The sequence below is a fragment of the Echiichthys vipera genome, assembly GCF_963691815.1.
Source record: "Echiichthys vipera genome assembly, chromosome: 18".
Lineage (NCBI taxonomy): Eukaryota > Metazoa > Chordata > Actinopteri > Perciformes > Trachinidae > Echiichthys > Echiichthys vipera.
This window is the reverse complement of record NC_139843.1, coordinates 17,953,202-17,968,331: the sequence shown is the minus strand read 5'-3', so window position 1 is coordinate 17,968,331 and position 15,130 is coordinate 17,953,202. Positions and strand designations below refer to the sequence as shown.

Genomic DNA, 15,130 nt, shown 5'->3' with positions numbered 1-15,130 from the left:
CAGCACATACTGAGCAGCGTTTTAAGAGCAGAAGAAGAAGAAGAAGAAAAAGAAGAAGAAGTGATACGGGAGGAAAAAAGAGGATAACAGGAAATTGCCGTTCTGTGTTTGTTGAATCCCCTGGATCGAGCCCCCCAGCTGACAATGGAGAACACATGAAGAAGAGAGAGAAGGAGATCTGCGGGGACACAGGGGAAAAATGCTGCTGAGTAAAGTTTGTAGATATTTCTAGTGGGAATTTTGAGCTCTTGAACTTTGGGGAAGAACAGCAGAGGACGGCTGGCTGTGTGCAGATATCAAAGAGAAAAAGGTGAGAACGCTTTCTGTGGCTTTCTGCACTTAACTCCCAGTGCTTTATTGCTTTATTTCAAAAGGAGGATGACATTGTAAGCTGGTTGAAGGTAAAGTCATGTTTTGATGCTTACTTTCTGTTTTGATTTTTAATGAATAAAAGGGCTCCCTTAAAAAGTATAATAAATAATCTACTAAATCATTTTTTAAAAAGACATCTGAATGTTTAATTGACCTTGAGTTTCTCTTGTTAACCTCAAAAGTTTGGTAATGAGTGCCTCACTGTCTCACTGTATGTAGCAGTCTCCAATAGTGATCCTGACTGACCTGTTTAAAACGTCCTCTACCCGCTTTTCATTATTGATTCCATAAGCTTGAAAGATCAATACATGCATCATGTGTTTAATCATTCTGGTTAAAAATCAATTTCCTCTAAGTTTTTACAGGAACGTGTCACAAATCTGTTTCTTTTCGATTGTTGTTATGTAGCAGAAGTGCCGCTTTGCATGTCCGAAGCTCATGTAGATTGCTGTTGTTTGTTGACATATCATCACGAAATAACTTCTACCTTGAATTGTTTGAAATAGCAAAGTAAATCTGAAAGTCATTATCTTTCTTTACACCTGTCTTCAAACTCATCTGTTGTCCGTCTGAAGCCTGCAGGTGGGACATTGGACAGAAGGGTTCTCAGAGCAGCATGGCGGCAAGCAACCCTTCCTCCTGCCACCTTCTCCTCTTCTTCCACCTCTCCTTCCTTACAACTCAGCTGACCCTAACCCAGGATCCATCCGTTACCACACTGGCGGTAACTGAAGGCGACTCATTCATTGCCCCCACAACGGTGGCCAACCAGACGACTCCAAGCTACGTGGAGACTACTAAGAACACTCCTCTAGAGACAGGGCTGTCCACTCCTGCTAGCGGCGGAGACGCAGACGACGAGGATGCGCTTCCCACCGGTGGGACGCGTTGCCAGGGTTACTACGATGTAATGGGCCAGTGGGACCCGCCGTTCAACTGCAACGCCGGCGTCTTCCTGTACTGCTGTGGTACCTGCTTCTACCGCTTCTGCTGCCAGTTCCGCCAGCAGCGGCTGGACCAGAGAATCTGCTCCAACTACGACACGCCCATCTGGGCCAACACCGGTAAGCCTGTGGCCACAATCACAGAGGGCCAGGAGGACCAGGACCGTGACCGCACGCACCTCATCGTCTACATCATCTGCGGCGTGGTGGCCATCATGGTGCTGGTGGGCATCTTCACCAAACTGGGTCTGGAGAAGAGTCGGGGAGGAAGTGGAGGAGGAGGAGGCGGAGGAGCAGGGGCGGGGCACACTGATCTCAACTCCAGGTAAGGAGCATGACGGTGTGGTGTGTCAGTGTGGGGTACGTCTGTGTGTGTTTGTGAATGCATGTATGTGTTTGTATTTGCATGTTTGTGTGTTCTGATGCATTGCAGGTTTGTTGGAAAGTTGGAAATTCTGACCTCACCCGAGCCAACAGAAATTTAGAAAACAGAGTAGAAACATTTCGAGATGCAGCTTCGTGTTTCATTAACATGCACAGCTTGAAATTTACAACTTCCAACTTTGAATGTGTATCTGCAGGCCTACTAACATATGTGTGTGTGTGTGTGTGTGTGTGTGTGTGTGTTTGTGTGTGTGTGTGTGTCTGTGTGTGTGTGCGTGTGCGTGTGCGTGTGCGCGTGCGCGTGCGCGTGCGTGCGTGCGTGTGTGCGCGTGCGTGCGTGCGTGTGTGTGTGTGTGCACGTATGTTTGTTTGCATGTGTACAAAAACATTTCCAAACCTTTTCTAACAACACATAACAAAGTTTGAGCTCACCCCAACCTCATAAAACCTGTTTAGGACATAAGCTTTGTTCTGGAGGTGAAACTGGAATTTTATATCGACCTGAAGTTCAAATAGCAGAAAGACGGAAGAAAACAGAGTCACACAGAGACTGTGTGAATAACTGAGAGTAAAATACTTTTGATCTCAAAGTGTAATTCCGGCGTAAATGCATTCCACGGTCTTTTCAGCATGAATATGCATCAAATAAGCCATCAAGAAAGTTTTTTTGTTGATTAACAGAGAACTATTAACAGAGATCCCGGACAGTCGCTAACAGCCAGACATGGCTAACACTGAGTAGCTCTGGGCGGAGCACTGACCCATCCAAAACGGCTTTTTATAACCACCTGTATTGCTCAAAATAGCACCAAACCTCTGCAGTAACATGATGCGTGTCCACTTAAAACAAAGCACCAACAACGTACTTAGAGAACCCGGAGTTTATTTTAAAAAAAGACTTAAGCAGCCGAGTACGTCCATATTGAGAGGCAGTTTGAACAATTACTGAATGCACTGGAGTTCAGTTCAAGGAGGAAAGTTTTGAATTGAACTCCAGTGCATTCGGTAATCAACTGTTTTGGTGTTATTTTTGGTGTTATTTTGAGCAAGATTAGTGGAAGAAATCAGCAGTTTTGGATGAGTTTGGCCCTCTGCCCGAGCTACTCAGTGTTAGCCATGTCTGGCTGCTGGCGACTGTCCGGGATTTCTCTGTTAATATGTCATCAACAAAGAAAATGGTCTTAATGGCTTGTTTGATGTATATTTACGCCAAAAAAGACCATGGGATGATTTTGTGCCAGAATTACACTTTAACGTGTGTAGAGATTTATGAGCCATGTAATTCTCAGTGATATGCATGTTGTTATTTAGACCATACCTAAGTTTCTATACCCTCCTACATACACATATTTCACACCCTTATTTTGCTTTTGCTCATCATTTTTAATGTATCTAATTTTGGATTTGTTTTTATTTCTTTGTGCCTGTTTCTTTCTTTCTCCTTTTTTTCCATTTTCTTTTTCATTTGCATCTGTATTTCACCCCCTGTGTACCATTTGCTTTGCCTGTAAGCATGACGTATATTTGAAATAAACAAAAACACTGAAAAAAGGCAAATTGACCAAACCCTTTTTGCTGCAGTAGGTGTTCACATATTGTAAAAAGTGAGATTTCCATGTCTTTTTTTATTATAAAGCAGGTTGAGGTGCTAAACACTGTGAAAGTATCAAAACGCTCAGTCAACTAAACTGTACTGTACAACTGTACTATATGTAGGTAGAAAGTGCTGCTACAGTGCCATTACAGTCTTTCCCGGTGCAGAGAAGTAAAATTGCAGATTCAAAAGACCTGGAAACACTGACCAATCAGAGCAGACTTGGCTCTTTTGGAAGGGGGTCTTAAAGAGACAGGCGCCAAAATGGAGCGTTTCAGACAGAGGCTGTATTCAGGTATATTCAGACAGACAGTATGAGAGAAATAATGTGTTTTTTGAACATTAAAGCATGTAAACATGTTCTCGTAGAAACCCAAAATACAAGTGTGAACCTGGAAATGAGAATAATATTGGCCCTTCAAGTTAAAAGTGAAGCACTCTTGAAGAATGAACATCTTCTGTGCGAGAATTCCTTCTCTTTCATTTGCCTCAAGTGTGCAAATTTTCCAATGAGCACAGATCAAATCACTTCTTACACTTGTGGATTGAAAAACTAATAATTAATGGGCTGTGTAGGGATGACATTTAGCATTTACAGTTTGGTATTTCTGTCTGATACACATGCAGGCACGCGTGCACGCACAAACACCCACACACACACACACACACACACACACAAGTAAACACACACTCCCATTGCAGTCGGGCTAAATAGGTGGTCCAGGGTTCAATCTGTTCGCCTCAGGAAATCATTACACCAAACAGGGCACAGCATAGGCTTAAATATCCCCCGCTTTCGTCCCTCGCTAGCTGCCTCTCCTCGATCTTTTCTTTATCTACAGCTCGTTTTTCTTATCTCTCCAGTCTTCTTGTTTCGCATCTTATTCTCTTCTACCGATCTCTAGTTCATTATGTGCCATTTGTTCTTTTCATCCTGCTGCCACACAGTACACTGTTCACGTTACTCAAAGTCCCCTTCACTGGACTTCCTCCACACCTCCATCCCTCATTCTCCAGCTATCTTCCACCCTTTGTGCTTTCCTTTTCTTGCAGCCTTCGTGGGTCTCTTCATCCCTGTCCCTCTCTCTCCTCTGGGGCCCAAAGAGCTAAGGCACAGGCCAGTTTCAACCACTCCCATCTTATATTCCCTCCTCTTTTTCTCTCCATCTCTCTCACCATCAACTCCCCACCCCCACCCCCACCCCCACCCCAGCCCTCCTCACTCCTCTCCTGTGAGTCTCCCGCCTTACTTGTCACTCCCACTTCTCCCTCCACTTTCACTTATTTTTTTTAACTGGTTCCTTTTTGCATTTTAATGGAGAAAGTGGACAGCCACACTCCCCTCACCAAACGTCCATCGACCAGCAGCTCTGCCTGTGCGTCTCCCATTAACCTGAGCCGCAGAACTCATTCGGCGGAACACATGCGGCCAGGATTAATATTTTCCTGCAGGGTAGCACCTCACTGAAATAGAAACACTCCGGCTGCATAAACACCCTCCCTCTGTGAGCCCATCTCTCGACAGATTACCGCTCCTCCTCACGATTAAACAAATTTCACCAAGATTACAGCTTTACCGTTTCTGGACTGCTCTGCCTGCACACTCGTTGAGTTATTAGCCTGCTGACATAAATCCCTGGTCCAAAAGTGTACATGCAACTAAGACCTCATGTACTGCATGCACTTCATGAGGTGAGATGCATAAGTATGTACATGTGTCCACCCACTTCAGAGCTGGAAGCACAAAAGACAACTTCTGCACTCTGCCTCGCACCTGCTCTTTTATTTTTTATTTCACTTTCTTTCCTTGCCATCGTGCTTCCCTTGGTCTCAACGTCATGTGAGTGCAGGATGATTAACACTCTGAAATCCCACCACTTCTCCCGAATCAGCTTTGAAAGTTAAAATCCAAAGTGATCCTCCTCTCAGATTACCCTCCTCCCACACACATACACACATACCTTCTAATACATGAACCCAACCTAACCAGGTTCAGTATGTTTGCATGCTGCACTAAGCCTCAGCCAACAAAGGGAACGGAGAGAGCCGCCTTAGGTCATTCGTGTCACGTCTAATGAAAGGCCTCAACTGGAGAGAGACTGGCTTTACAGCCAGAGCGTAAACAAACATCGATGACCTTCATGATTTACACACTCACACACGCACACATATGCACTTGCAGTGATTTATAGTTCAATTAGCAACGAGAAAGATAGTGGTGGCATTTAGGTTGCGTGAGCACGGTTCAGATCACCACAGTCAGGGGTCAGAATAGCCAAGAGGCGAGATGCACTGCAATACAATGTCCACCTGACACAAGAGTGAGAGGTTGAGGTCCAACATGGTGGCGGCAGAGGTCACATGGTTTAAGCAGCGTGTGTGTGTGTGTGTGTGTGTGTGTGTGTGTGTGTGTGTGTGTGTGTGTGTGTGTGTGTGTGTGTGTGTGTGTGTGTGTGTGTGTGTGTGTGTGTGTGTGTGTGTGTGTGCGCAAATGTGGGAAGTGAGTTAATTCATGCAAGAGTGTTTGTTCATGTATGTATCTGAGCATTTATGTGACCCAGCACTCCAGATGCTGTCAACAGTACAAAAAAACGTGTATCTCCAATATAACATAGAATGAATATAGACAGATCAAAAAAGATACAAGGTTTTCATCCAGCATCCACCCCATAAGCATACAGATCTATAGGTGCTTGGGTGTGTGTTTGTGTGTGTGTGTGTGTGTGTGTGTGTGTGTGTGTGTGTGTGTGTGTGTGTGTGTGTGTGTCCACTGCAGTGGGCCTTTAAGCCATCATGTTATGTAACGAAGGACAGTGTCACTTAAAGGGTTTGTCGCCTCTGCCCTGATTGAAGGCAGACAGATAAGCAATACTCAATACAGCGTGGACAAACATATGGACGACAACTGCACGAAACAAATGGGACCACTTTTCCATTTCAGCCTCTCTTATTCTCTTCCGTACACATTTTATAATGACACCAGGATATGGTGTTACGGTTAATAACTGAACGACATTGATTTTTAGCGATAGTTTGGGGGAAATTGAGCTTAAAGAGACAGGCGTTAGAAGACAGAGAGTAAATACAGGTATATTCAGACAGACATTATGAGAAAAATAATGTGTTTCTCAGAATTAAAGCCTGTAAACATGTTCTTTAAAAGTATAAATGAAGCATGTGTATTCATATGGTGGGTCCAGTTTTCTAGTAACGCATACTACATTAAGGCTTTATAAAGTTGTAACTAACTGCTTCATTACTGGTTAATAAATGCAGTGTAAATGATTAATACGCTTTTAACAAGAGCACCCCTCGATCTAAGAAGTCCCTTCAGCTGGTGTACATCCTCATCCAGCATAACTTCCTTTGTCTTTTTGACTGCTCTGTAATTAATCTCTCTTGATGGCTTATTAGAAAGTGAGACACTCACAAATGACACTTTATAATGACCTACATTCATAACTGCAGAAGTGATGACTTGTTAGAAGGCGATTAAGTCCTTTTAAATTAGTCATCAGATCCAACACAGTCTCACACCCAACAGTTATAGAAGTTGGTTCCCTTACCACAGTGTGCATGGGGCTGCAATAAAAGGGGTTCATGTGAATAACGTTTTCATTAATGGATTTTGTCAGGATGGTATAAACAATTCCTGCACAATATATTAAAGAGATAGACAAAAACAACAACAAAGCCAGTCAAGTGCAATGACACACACCAGCCAGAGGGATTTTGCCACAGTCTGGCAACCTTAAACCTGTCATTATGAATGGTTTACTACTTATATAGCATTTATAGATCCTGTATTAGCCATTAATAAAGCCACGAGTTACAACTCAACTTTAAAAAGTATGTGTTTATAAGTATAAGTAATAATAGTAATAATAATAATAATAAATACTAGAGTTATCACATCATTGTTATCAATTTAGTCTTGCATAGCCAGATCTCCACACTTTGTCTTAGCACTGGAGAAAGTTCCGGCTGAACCCATCGTGACTCTGTACTAAAAGAAAAAACACTCTGCTTGTTTGTATTTCATTAAACCAATCCCAATTGTCTTTGGCAGCATGTGTTAAGTGGTGAACAACTCAGGAAAACTGGTCAAGTCAATATCAGGGCAAGAGTTAAAAGACGTGCCAAATCACCACAGATCGATGACGGCCATATCAGAAAACGAATCAGCATTACAAGCTCGGAGGCTGTTGTTTCACATAGTGACGGGGATTTTTAAAACGGTTTCACGCAGACTACATCCTGTGAGTCAGACTGTTAAAATGTCAAGTTTCATTGACTTAGATACACCGGATGATTTGTTATAATAAAACGGTCAGGAAGATTTAAAAAACAAAAAGATACAAGAATGTGAGGATGTGTAGTTAACAGGTCCAGCTCACTACTGGACAACAATTTCAACAACAAAGTGGATCCAGAGGCATCAAATCAATACAAAACCTGCTTTTAGGAAAATTCCATAGTTATGCTTTCCTTGTAGCAGAGAGCAGATATCGAGTTTGTGAATTTTAAATGTTCAAAATAAAATCTATAAATAGGATGTTATTCTCTAATGTATTGATGTGCTCCATAGACTCCCACTAATTACGTATAGTAGGTGAGAGCAGTCATCAATGCAACAACATATAACTGAAGTAAATAGTGTGAAGTGATTACTTCATTCATTTTCCCCACATTTCTTATCTACTTATTCTTCATTCACAGATATTAAATAAACTTTATTGAATCTCTTTTATTTCGGTTCCTTCTATAACCCTACGTGCTCACTGATTTACAGTATTTATGCATGTTGGAACACACACACACACACACACACACACACACACACACACAAGCATCGAAAATGACAAAAGACACAACTTTTTAGCAAGTTTCCTCGAAGTTTCCTCCTCTGCTCCACTTTCCCCTCTCACCTTAATCTCTCCTGCCGTCTGATGACCTCCAGGGCTGAGCTTTCACTCTCTATCACCTCTCACCTGTCACCAATGTGTGTGAGAGAACATGCCTAGTCTGCATGCATGTATGCCACGCTCGAGTAAATGTGTTCTAGTGTCCACACGTATGCGCCTGCGTCACAACTTGATGCAATTCCTCCCAAAGTGAAAGGACATGTAAGTTGATAGTTTCCTGGTTCTATCATTTGTGACAATTCTCCCCCTCCAGCTGCTTTACCTTCCTCTCTCCTCCTCAGTCCTGCCGGCCTTCACTGGACCGACACAAACTTAAATGTGGGTCAGTGCCCTGCACTAACTTGAGGGTTTGGCTATGTGCTGTTTCTGTTTGTCTCGTGGTGGTCTGTTTATCAGGGTGAGGCAAAATCGTCTGACATCCAAAAATTTGAAAGATTGGCAGCTTTTTATCCTTATCATAAATTGAAAGTGGCGTTTCCATTTTTAAGACTGCATAAAATAGCTGATTCCAAGATTAACATGTTGTCTGTCACAGTCAAACCCATATCAGTCAAAAGTGAAGTTCACAGGACCAGCAGACACACAGTGAGTTGGCCCCTGCAGCTCCATTTCATCCTTCTCCCAAACTTCTAATTGGCCATCTGTCTACAGCTTCAATTAGGCCTGAAAACCAGCTAGAAACAAGCCAGATAACTATGTAGACGACTTGAAAACTTTTCATTTACCACAAAACGGCATCCCTTTCACTTTCAAGGTGGCTGAATAAAGAAAAATCACTTGGCAGACCCTGCGCCAGAGGGAAAAAGTTAGCTCGTTAGCGTTGAAACAAAACCACTCAGATGGTACCTGCATCAAACAGCTGAATAATACCTTACCTATACAGGGTATTTGAGAACTGAAAAATCACACAGGAATCACATTTCTTTCATTAAGCTATAAGGTGGCTGAAAAAAAGAAGAAAAAAAAACACATGCAACCCTGACTACAGGGGAAAATAAACAAATCAGCTTGTTAGCATCAAGAAGGGGAGCGTACCAGGAGCGTACCAATGTTCCCCGGGTCCTTTTTTTAGAAAAGGGTCCCACGTTCCCCCGTCTGGGTTTTTTTTCCACAATCAGTGCTGAATTCCACAGCAAATAGGCCTATGTAAACCCTAACACTACCCCCTAACCCTAACCGTAACCTCTAGCCCTAACAAAATGCTAAATTAAATCCGCAAAGGCAGAGGCTTATGGAACATACGGAGGACCCCTCAAGAAGTAGCCTGCATCTAACAACTGAATAATAATCCACATAGCTATGCAGGCTTCCACCATATTTGTCACCATTAATCCTGTTTGTTTGCTAAGCACCTAATATGTCTGAGAAATGAGCAGTCAGACGCACAAAGGTGTAAAGGCCTCCTTGCCTCCAGGTTTTTGGGTGCAGTTTCATGACAAAACGAGCACATGAAAATTATATTTAACTTTTATTTGGTGCACAAATAACATACAAGTTTCCGTAAAACTTATATTACAACTATTATACTATATACTATTACTTCTTGATCTATTCTGAAATACTGTTTTTTTTATTGTTCAAAATTTGTTAGAATATCCGCTGTGGCTGTACTACTGCTGTACTAGCATGCTTTTTAAATAACTGAGGCACTTCAATATAAACCTGCAGTCAGCAAAATAAGAGAACACTTTCGGATCTGACAATTGACTTAATTGTTGGACACACCCTATTTATCAGACAGTCTCCTGGTTACTTTACAAGATGGCGAGCTGCTCTAAGGTGACAGGCACGAGAAGGATGGGGGAGAGAATTATGGAAAGACTCATTGGGGAATCGTTTCAACACTGCAGCTGGAGTTGCTCTCCAGTTTAGTGCTGAACAGGGTAAGGATCTGTCTCTGCACACAGTATGTCATCGTTTAAGACTTTTTGGACTGAAAGCCCACTCTATAGTGACCAAACCTCTCATCAGCAGAAACAATGAAAAGGCTAGACTTTCCTTTGCTGAGGAGCATGTTGTGTGGACGGAGGGGAACTGGCTGACTTCAGTGATGAGAGTACGTTCAATTTCAAAGTACGTCTGATGGGAAACATGTTTGGCGTAGGACTGTGTGTGTGTGTGTTTGTGTGTGTGTGTGTGTGTGTGTGTGTGTGTGTGTGTGTGTGTGTGTGTGTGTGTGTGTGTGTGTGTGTGTGGGTGGGTGTGTGTGTGTGTGTGTGTGTTTGTGTGCGTGTGTGTGTGTGTGTGTGTGTGTGTGTGTGTGTGTGCGCGTGTGTAAGCTGCAAGCTGTCATCTCCTCACTCTTAATCACTAATTGTCAGCGACAGCGAAACTGGCTTTAACTGTACATTTGATGAAAAGAGGGAGTACTGAGTGACAAGAGAGCAGTGCCAACGGAGCTGGGGGGGGGTGTAAAGAAATTGTGATGCGGATATATCTGGCATAGACCTTTTACTTTATTTCAGTGGATTATTTAAAAGTTGGTCTTTTTTAAAAAGCTAAATTGCATGAAGGATGGTGTCTAGAAACCGGAGAGAGGTTTTGACCAGAAAAGTCCAGTGGAGGAACATCACCGATTGACTAACTGTCCCCACGTGTGTTTCTGTGTGAGGCTAAAATGTAGCTAGTAGTAAAAACAGAGACTTTTATCAGTGTGTGTTAATTATTCAAGTTCAATGCCTAGTTTCATTCTAGGATATTATCAGAAAAAAAGCGTGTAAACATTTAACTGGAACCCAAGAGATTGTTTTAAAAATCCACATGTGTAATAACAGGAACAATAATGTGTTTGCACTGATGCAAAGTACATGAGGATTTACAGGAGATATGCACTGTATGTCCTAAATGTAGATATATGTATTCAGGACATTTTACACTGTAGATTAATCAATGGAGTCACTGTTTTGGAAAGTGACAGTAATATTAGTTGTAACTAATCATGGATTTTGTTCTGATCTGGGTCATTGAGGTGGAGTAATTGATTGTTAAAGGACATTAGCAAAGTCTCATCTCAATGTTGCTGTAATGTGATCCCACAGGTCTTAGGCACATCGCTGTTACGCAACATTTTAAAGAGTAATAAAGGGCAGCGGCAGGACTAACCATAGGGTTACTTATGGAGTATATACATATCATATAGTCAATGAACTTTCCCTGGCACCAGAGATAGCAGAGCATCCACCATAAACCATAAAAACATTTGCAGCAAAATTTCCCAAATTATGCAATGTAGTTTTTAATTTTTCTTGTTCAATTTTCTAAATACTGTCTGCACATTAGCAGATTAGAATCTCAGAGGGAGCTGTGCCTGAAAATCTGAATTCAGGGCAACAAAGTCCCTCGGTCACTTAACGTTTTTACAAGGAGGTTGGTTTCTGGAGCTGCGGTCACACTTGGTTTGGACTTACAGCTGGATCATTTCATGGAGGGAAATGTGACTATATTTGCAAGCATGTTTGTCCAGTCTGGCCATGATTTGTTAAAATATTATGTATGCAAACTAGTGAGTGATGTGAGAACTGGTTGAATGTGTGGTCCTTCTTGCATTTGAGAGCTGACAAATTCCTGGAGGACTGTTTAAGGTTATTTAAAGGGGACATATTATGTTAATTTTCAGGTTAATTTTGGGTTCCAACTACAACATGTTTACATACTTTAATGTTATGTTTAATGTCCTCACTTTGTCGGATTTTACCTGTATTCACCCTCTGTCTGAAATGCTCCATTAAAGCGCCTGTCTCTTTAAGACCCCCTCCTGAAAAATCCTAGTCTGCTCTGATTGGACAGCGTTTCCATGTCTTCTGCATCTGCGCTCTCTGTGTCTCTGCATATAATCGCAGCCCTGCTGTAGCTGCTCTATAGCAGAACTTTGTTTTATAATCATAAAAGACATGGAAACCTCACTTTTTACAATATGGGATGTAAGGTGTACTCTAATTGCAGAAAAAAGTTGCCTCCACAAGGTTCTCATCGGTCATTACCCAACTAATTACCAATGTTTTGGGGCGGCCCTCGACATTCAATACCAGCCAATGCATTCACACAGCGCAACAACAGAGAAACTCAAATTCCAAGTTAACCAGACGCCATTACTCCACTATATCTTTACATAGAAAAATGTGTTGTGCTATATGTGCTAATGCTCCGAATGACGAGTACAGCCCCTTTAAAAATTCTGGCAGGTTTGAAGGATTTGACCTCAGAAACATTTGCTTGTTACCACATTAAAAGTGACTTTGTTGTGTTAGTCGGTGAGACGTGCCAACAACCGTTTAAATTTCGGTGAGTGCAACTAAAAACTTGTAGACACATGGATCTAAGATGGCAGCAACAGGATGACAAATTGTGGTGAGTTAAGTTATGACCGGATATGGAAACTGATCCAGGCTGCATTTTTATTAACAATCATGCACCTGTTCATTCATAATATCACTGAATCGGACTTTATCTTCGAAAGCCACCACAAGCTATTTCTGTCAGTCCATCCCACCCTGTGAGTCTTTAAACCAGCTGCACGGTCATCTTCAGTCTTTCAAAGGCATCCACAGAAAGTCTCATGAAGCTCAGCCAACGCTCCATAAACACTACATAGCCCTGAGACAGGTGCAGTTTTTGTTGCAGATTAAAAGTCCAAATCAGCAAGTTGTTTGAGCGGCGAGCCAAGAGAAGAGTGCGTGGAGGCCCGAGGCTCTGCGCTTCAATGAGTCAGAGAGGGAATGGGGAGCAGAGAGAGAGGGGCTGGAGGAGAGGAAGACAAACGATACGGTTTAAAGAGCGGGGAGGGGGAAGAGACAGATTTAGCGCTGAGTTTAGGTGAGGAGGGGGCAGTGGGAAAAGAAAAAGTAGACTGAAAGGAAAAATAATTGGAAACTGAGGAGAAAAACGAAAGAAAGCGATTTCCATTTTTGCAAAAGAGATCGTCCTTTTGTTTGCAATGTTTAGAAGGGGACAAATTCACGTCATAATCTAATACACACGCATGCACAGTGTTTGTAGAAGGTGTTACAATAAGATGATTAAGATCTGAATTGATCTGAATGGATGAATATAATATTCTGTTACAAAATGGGGTTCCACAAATAGAGGGTAACTCATAAATGTGCCGTTCTTAGAGTCATGTTTTTTGTTGTAACTTATTTATGGTGTTCACCTTTCTTTGACATTAGCAATTTCCTACATTGGACTGCTTTACCAACCACAGAAAAAGCCCAAGAATACAATATATGAGGAGCTCTTTTCCAAAACGCTATAAATCCATTTTAATAGTTTTCAGGAAAATGAAATTTTTTTTTACCTAGACCCACACATTTGGTTAATATTCAATTTATCTTGCCAAAATGGTTTATGGCTCAGTCTGAACATGTTGTACGGACGGACAAAACAAAAAACTCTCCCTCTTCAGAGCGCCGCCATGTTGGATCGCATAGAACGCTCACTGAATTCTGATTGGTCGAGAGGACGTATCGCATTTAGGCTAAAAATAGGTTTGGCCCTGGTCGCGGTTTGGAAAGGAACTGCATCTTGAGGACCATTTTAAACAAGGAAATATAGCGATTTGGCATGAAACCCTGATGAAGCAGTGAAAAGGTTCTGTATACAGCAAAGTGGCTCAAACTCATTTTTTTTTTAAATTTGGCTTTTATCTTGTTTTGGAAAAGAGCTCTTCATATGTAGCTATCTAACAGTGTTATCACAATTTATATCTTTTTACTGCTGTTAATAACTCTTGGGAGCCAAATACAGAGGTCAAGCAAACACTCACGGACACGGCACACCCATGTACCATTTGTCTACATTAGATACTTGTGGTCCGATAAAACAAGCATGATTATGATATCTGACACTAGAGCAGCTTTAGGCCATCGCCAGAGTCCCTGCAGGAGACACACTCTGTGACACGTCGCTGTCTGAGATCATCACACACACACAAACACTGTGTAGATGATCAGAGAAGGGGCCAAAAGGACTCACTTTTCTATTTGGCAGGTTGAGTGTGAACAACTCGCCCCTGGCTGTCATTGTCAGGTCCATCATAATCTAGGTTGCGTGTGTGTGGGGTGTGTGTGTGTGTGTGTGTGTGTGTGTGTGTGTGTGTGTGTGTGTGTGTGTGTGTGTGTGTGTGTGTGTGTGTGTGTGTGTGTGTGTGTGTGTGCGTATGTTTGTGGTGGGGGCGCTAAACACATGAGCATCGTTAGTGAAACAGAAGCACCAGAGTTTGAATTATTGATCAAGGGAGTGAATACCATCAACTCTGTAAATTCAGCAAATGCAGAGGGAGAGGAAATGTGTTTATTCAAAGTGATGAGCATGCCTCTGTGTGTGTGTGTGTGTGTGTGTGTGTGTGTGTGTGTGTGTGTGTGCGTGCGTGTGTGTGTGTGTGTGTGTGTGTGTGTGTGTGTGTGTGTGTGTGTGTGTGCACGCATGCGTGCGCTACTGTCACTCTTTTGCAGTTCTTGAAGCCCTGAGTCCAAACATGACCATATTGCAGGAAGTCGTGCCCGTATGTTGCTCAGCTAAAAGGCCGCTAGTCACATACAGCTACCGGAATTTACCGTAGAGGACACACAGAACAAAATACATATAAACACACAGCTTGAGATGTGTCAGCGAGCGCAAACTGACAAAACGAAAACATTTCAAAATAAAGGCATTGGCTTTAGTTAGTCTACTCACACCAAGCATGAAATAGATACATTGGTCCACCAGGAAAAAGAGAGTGTGACGTTTTTGCCTGACCAAAGAGTGAAGAGTACACCGAAAGGAAACCAGAAGTGAAACATGGCACAAAGAAACAACGATTTTATCAAACAAAAGGTGATGGTTAGGGTTAGGTCAAATCCTCCATTTGTTTATATGGGTGGAAGAAAGCATGTACTCTGCATGCTGGGGAGCCAAAACGTCACACCAACGTA

The 15,130-nt window shown here is 42.3% G+C and overlaps 1 protein-coding gene across 1 annotated transcript in view; it reads left to right on the top strand.

Annotated features, from left to right (window-relative positions):
* Positions 1-988: 988 nt before the first annotated feature.
* Positions 989-15,130, top strand: part of shisa8b (shisa family member 8b) — a gene marked incomplete at both ends in the record, with an annotated part of 40,650 nt that continues 26,508 nt past the window's right edge. The window contains one exon of the mRNA XM_083933363.1: positions 989-1,641. Coding sequence (XP_083789489.1) covers positions 989-1,641 — 653 coding nt within the window. The remainder of the gene's footprint in view (positions 1,642-15,130) is intronic.